Source organism: Pundamilia nyererei, unplaced genomic scaffold (genome assembly GCF_000239375.1).
Source record: "Pundamilia nyererei isolate P.nyererei 1_Seehausen unplaced genomic scaffold, PunNye1.0 scaffold00255, whole genome shotgun sequence".
In the NCBI taxonomy this organism is placed as follows: domain Eukaryota; kingdom Metazoa; phylum Chordata; class Actinopteri; order Cichliformes; family Cichlidae; genus Pundamilia; species Pundamilia nyererei.
The window spans coordinates 224,334-230,376 of NW_005187656.1; the positions used below are offsets into that span (position 1 = coordinate 224,334).

At 43.6% G+C, this 6,043-nt stretch overlaps 1 protein-coding gene across 3 annotated transcripts in view; it reads left to right on the forward strand.

The window, feature by feature from the left end:
• Positions 1-6,033, forward strand: part of mgat3b (beta-1,4-mannosyl-glycoprotein 4-beta-N-acetylglucosaminyltransferase b) — a 52,740-nt gene extending 46,707 nt beyond the window's left edge. For all 3 annotated transcript variants that reach the window (XM_005749805.1, XM_005749806.1, XM_005749804.1), the window contains 3 exons: positions 1,678-2,315; positions 4,528-4,810; positions 4,975-6,033. In XM_005749805.1, the coding sequence (XP_005749862.1) occupies positions 1,678-2,315; positions 4,528-4,810; positions 4,975-5,472 (1,419 nt within the window). In that variant the 3' untranslated portion in view covers positions 5,473-6,033. The remainder of the gene's footprint in view (positions 1-1,677; positions 2,316-4,527; positions 4,811-4,974) is intronic.
• Positions 6,034-6,043: the final 10 nt, after the last annotated feature.

The window sequence follows — 6,043 nt, forward strand, 5'->3', positions numbered from 1 at the left end:
TCCGATCAGCTGTTTGTAACACTTCCTACGTCCATCAGCGCGAACTATCGCATGTCTGCCATGTCCTGCCCGAAACAGGAAGTGACATCATTTAAAGGGGGGTTGCACTTAGGTACCTAAAATAATTTAATGTGAAATGAAATCTTGCAGAGCATGCTGTGAGCTAATAACATCACTTAAATCCAGACTCAGAGTGGTGATTCACTACACACACGCACGCACACAGAGCTGACTCAAATCAACAAAATCTATTTAAAGCCATACATGCAACATGTTTCTCCAGCAGCTGCTGAACAAGTTGAAGCATAAGCATCTCTAAATGTTTCTGCTCATGTTTACCTTGCTTGCCTACTGCACCAGCATGTCTTAACAGCATTACAGTATCACTTGTGCCATAAACAAATTGCAGCATGTCTGGTGCTTCACTGAATGTGTGCTCATGCAATTTAGCCTCAAAAAATGTAATGTGAGGTTAGTACTTTCAAAGCGGCTCATCTCAACACTGTCTTTATAGTGTTACCTCTATATACCCCCACGGAGGGTTTTAAACCAAACAATCAAGATGTAAATGAAGTGCGGACTTTTAGCTTTGATTCAGGCAGACTGCCTGAAGTCGAGAGCTCGTGGAGAGCAGCAAATGTTGCGTTTCCTTCCTTGAGATGCTCTTCCAGACCTTTACTGCTGCCACCTACAGTTGCTGCCTGTTTTTCTGACTCTCTGCTTCAGTTTTTCGTTCAATTACTGAATAACATGCTCTATTGCACTAATGTAACTGACTTGGCCACCCAAGAATATCTTATTTCTTTGCCTTGAGAATCTCTAGGGTTGCTTTTGCAGTATGCTGCGGGTCATTATCTGTTTCCACTGTGCAGTGTCATCTGATCATTGCAGCATTTGGCTGAATCTGAGCAGGAGGTATAGCCATGTACACTTCAGTTCATCTGACCGTCTCGCCCTTGAGTGTTCCCAGGGGTGTGCACCTCGTTGGAAACTCTCTGTACGTGACTCTGATTACATGTTGTGAAGGGTTTTTTCTTAACCATGTTTTTTGCTGTCACTCATGGCATTCTTCATAACGAGAGTTCAGGTGAACAGCTACCAAATGCATGCTCAACATCACCAAATCCATTTGTTTTGTAATAAGGAGGGAATATTTAGTGTTCATGCAGTGATTTACTGCAAGAAACAGTAAAAAGAATTCAATGCTAAACATTAATATTAATTTGCCCTAATTTATATTGGCTAACCGTTGTGCTTAGACTTTAAGACTTGGGTCTCTGAAGTTTAAATTGTACCTGCTGTTCCCAGGCACAAATGGTGCTGTCAAAAAAGAATGATATTAGTCTTTGAGTTTTCCTAGATGCTATGGAGAGCATGTAATTCGGACTCACTATCACTGTGGATCTTTTTTGGTTGCCAAAATGGACAGACTGGGTGTAAATCAGGCAGGAAAACCTGAAATACACCGCACTACACAATTTGCGTAACCACCAAAATTAGAAGAAACTGATTAGTCTCCTGCTTGTACCTGACAGGACACGGGTTTGTCGCAAGTGTTTGTTAAATACAATTTCGCTTTAATGTGAATCTTACAGTGAAGAGTATAATGAGTAAAGCTGGTGTTTTTATTTCAAGGCAGAGTTGTGTAACTGTTTCCCGTTACTCTCTTTTATCCAGATTAGAGCTGAGGACCGCTTAAAGCGGTGGAATCCCGCCCACCCTGCACCGCCCGATAGGCTAGACCCTCCACAGGAACCAGCAAGAAAAGAGCATCATTTCAGGGATCCCATAGAATCCATGGGAGACCTCCATACTCGCACTTTCCAGCTTCAAGATGACAAAACCCCTTACTTTGTGCGCACCAAAGCTGGAGCCCTTTGCTTCAGGCAGGGGACAGAGGTAGCTACTCCTAAAGAGTACTATGGAAAATCAGGGGGGTCTGCGGCTAACGGAGCAGTTGGTCGGGCTGTTGCTGCCGGGCAACGGAAACCTCTGGAGCTCCAGCAGCAGCCCACCATTGTGCCAAAGGTCAAAGCTCGGGCCAAGGGCAACGGGAAGCGGCTGGTCAAGTGCGTTTGTCGGCCTGGGTGGCACGGACCTTACTGCGGGGTTCCCACAATGGTGTACCACTCCAATCTGCCAACTAAGGAGCGGCTGACGCCCAGAGAAACCCCGCGGAGGGTGATCAACGCCATCAACGTCAACCACGAGTTTGATCTGCTGCACGCACGCTTTCATGAGCTCTCAGAGGCCGTGGATTTGTTCCTCGTGTGCGAATCGAACTTCACCGCCTACGGAGAGAAACGGCCTCTCAGGTATGATTCAAAGTTGTTTTTTGGACAGGTGCATGTGAAGGGATTATAAAAACCACCCAACCCCCCGCGGTCAAGGTGTATTTGTGTGAGATGTGTAGTCCTCTGTGGCCTTCAGTTTATGACTCTGTAGTGCCCGACAGTACGCATTGTGAAATAAAGTGCAAACTCGGCAAACTTTAAACTGGATTAAGTCACAAGAACAGTGTGTATATGTTATAAAGGCCATGTTATGTCATCTTTATGTCTTTATAATGATAAATGAGCTCACATGAGGACACACTGTTAAACAATAGAAGCTCCATTTGTGCTCATTGTTTTTTTTCTCCCAGCTGCTTGGTTACAAACACGCACACATACTTCCCCCTTTTTTTTCTCCTTTATCCAACTTGTGACAGCGCCGTTTCAATGAGTTGTTATTGTTTGCAGCTTACCCTCTTTGTTTACAGCCAGGCCTACTCGTGCTCCTCGAGTATCCGCGTGCGGAATAACAATTACAGTTAGCTTCCTGTGGCGACGACATGAAACGCCTCGAGGGCAAATTTTACAGCAGATTATGACAAGAGCAGCATGATTGACTCTGCGTGTAGCCTTGAAGGGAGAGATCGGTGTGTTCAATCATCGGATGTGACACTGCATGAAAGCGGCTATGTTCTGCGATCGCTGTCTTTCGCTATGCATATCAACAGGTTAATTGAGTTGTTCTTCTGGACAGTTTGGCGTGAGGAGAACGGCTTTTCTCTGCTGAAAGGTGCCATTTGTCAAACAAGTGCCTTTCTGAACTGTTTCTTTATCTCTTCTGCCACATTTTGACAACCTTTTATAAATGGGCCACAGCTGGAATGTATTTTGTTGACCCTTTAATTCAATATTGGTTTGCAATTTTTTATTTATTTTTTCTTCAGAGGGGCAAAAAATTATAATTATAAGCCTTTTAAATTTGTGAAATCCATTACAGGGAACGTCACATTATGGATGCATGATACTGCAGTTCTGTTGGTGTGTTTCCCACCAGAAGGCATCGTGTAATAAATGCAGTGAATCAGTTTCCTTCGTTAATTTTGTTTCTTGGCACAGTCACCTAATGCCACTCAGAGATGGGGAAACTCGGCACAACTGTGTCAGCAACATGCTAATACACAAATGATTAGTACCCCTATGAAATTTAAAGTTTTTGTCCAAATCTCCCCAAGAACTTCTTTTTTTTTTTTTTTTTTTAACAGAGCAACAAGTTTCTGTAGAGATCAAATTATTTCAGAAAAAAGACCAGAGTCATTATTAGAAACTGAAAAACTGTCTTTTTGTTTTTTTGTTTTTTTTAGCTGTAGCATATTTATTTTTAATGTTCATAGCTTGTAAAATCTAAAACTGAGGACAACCTTACAATTTACAAACCGTGAAAACTCTTTAGCTGTCACTGGAGAAAGCATCACACTAAGAAAACCATCTGTTTAGAGTAGAGAATAACGGTTTTCAATCACAAAAACAGGAGATGGATATACAAATTTAAAATAGTGTTTCAAGTCTCAAGAACTGGAGTAAGAAGTATCATCAAGAAATTTAAAACTGCTATTCACTTCTCAGTTCAATAATAGTTTTAAAAGGGAAATTTTCACAGGGGGACTAATTGTTGAATAATTATTAATAGTTCTAAATAATAAGCATTTGTGTTACCCTTTAAATTAACACAATCCTAACGTCACAGACGGACATCTCTTGTAACTTTTGCTGCTCTTGTTAATAACATTACCGACATTGTTAGCCTTATTAATATTAGCCATAGCTAATAATAGCTACCCTTATAATAGCAGATTGGCTAATGTGGCTAACGGGTAACTGCTAATAGTCAAACTAACTTTGGTGTGCACTTGCTAGCTCAAAATGTAGAAAGTGTAAGTAGGTGTTATTGAAACTGAAAATTCTCAGTGTTCGAAGTTTAGGAAAACTAAAATTGCAAGTGGCAGCCTTACTTTGACAAGAAGAATCTACGCTCTTGCTAACTTATGTCTGCTACATGTCAGTAAAGGAAAATGGCCTGCATTTGCATTTGTAAATGGCCTGCATAAAGGAAAGCAATGGCTGCCTGGAACAGTAGGTAAAATTAATCTAAATGCAACTGTGTTACTTAAAATGCTGAGCTTAGAAAAAAAAACCTGTTAATTTTTGTTTGGATCAAAGAATCCACGTAATTACATTTTTGTAATCCCTCCCTCAGTTTCCTGCGGCTCCTTCTAAACGGTACCTATGACTACATACGTCACAAGATCCTGTACGTGTTCCTCAACCACTTTCCGGATGGGGGTCGGCAGGACGGCTGGATCGCCGATGACTACCTGCGTACCTTCCTGACGCACAATGGCATGTCCAGGGTGGTCGGTGCGCGATCAGACGATGTTTTCGTCATCAACGATGCCGACGAAATCCCAGCACACGAAGGACTACTTTTCCTCAAGCTGTTCGACGGGTGGACAGAGCCTTTCGCCATCCACATGCGCAAGGTAACAGAAGTTTTCGTGTGTTTTCTACAAGCAGCCAGTTTGTTACGTGAAATTAAGATTTATTTATTTTTTCTTCACCATGTAAGATTAAGGGAAGAATAAATGTGGTGACAGTATCTCATTCTTCTTGCAATTCTCCTGTACTGTTTTCTCTGTGTGTGCAGTCGTTGTATGGCTTTTTCTGGAAGCAGTTCGGGTCTCTGGAGGTGGTGTCGGGCTGCACGTTGAGGATGCTGCACGACGTGTACGATGGCGACGGCATCAAACTGCGTCGTCGCGAATATTACACTATGCCGGGTTTCCGCAAATACGAGAATGACACCGGCCACATCCTGGTGCAGTGGTCGGTGGGAAGCCCGTTCCACTTCGCAGGGTGGCACTGCTCCTGGTGCTTCACACCCGAGGGGATCTACTTTAAGCTGGTGTCGGCGCAGAACGGAGACTTCCCGCGGTGGGGCGACTACGAGGACAAACGCGACCTCAACTACATCCGCGATCTCATCCGGACTGGCGGCTGGTTTGACGGCTCGCTGCAGGAGTATCCCCCTGTGGACCCCAAAGAGCACATGTACGCCCCCAAGTACATGCTGGAGAACTACGACAGGTATCGCTACCTCTTGGAAAACCCTTACAGAAAAGAGTCCAGAGCGAATGAAGGCTAGGTGTCAGGTGGCCAAAAAAATTTAAATGAAAAACATATGGGAAAAAACAAAAACAAAACGCTCGTAGGGCCCAAGTGATTTTGGGGGGTGGAACGATACTGATGAACTGCTTCTCTCATTGGAGTGAAACTAAATGTATCTCCACCAGGCAGCACTGATGCTGCTCTTTAAAGTCATTACATTGGGGTCAGAAAAAAGGGAACACTGAATCACATCCATGGATTTTGAGAGAGAGCTTTGAGATGAGAGGATAATATCCACTGAATCTTAGATTTCCTCATTCCTCCCCTTTTCCGGGAGGCCCCGCGCTATCTCTCTATTTGTCACCTGTCCTTCCTTTTGTCACCCACCGATTCGACGCGCCTGTTCTCTGAGAGAAAAAGGCAGCAAGAAAAAGCCAGGGGTCTATCGCCGGCAGGTGAAACCCCTCCATGGATCTGACAAACTCTGAAGGGAAGGACCGTTTTGGTTTTGTCTGTGTTTACTGAAGTTTACAGATTGACCGATGTTCCCACTTCACTCTGCACCTCCAGATGTCTTCCTGTCATATTTGGTGACCTCCTTCCAGACA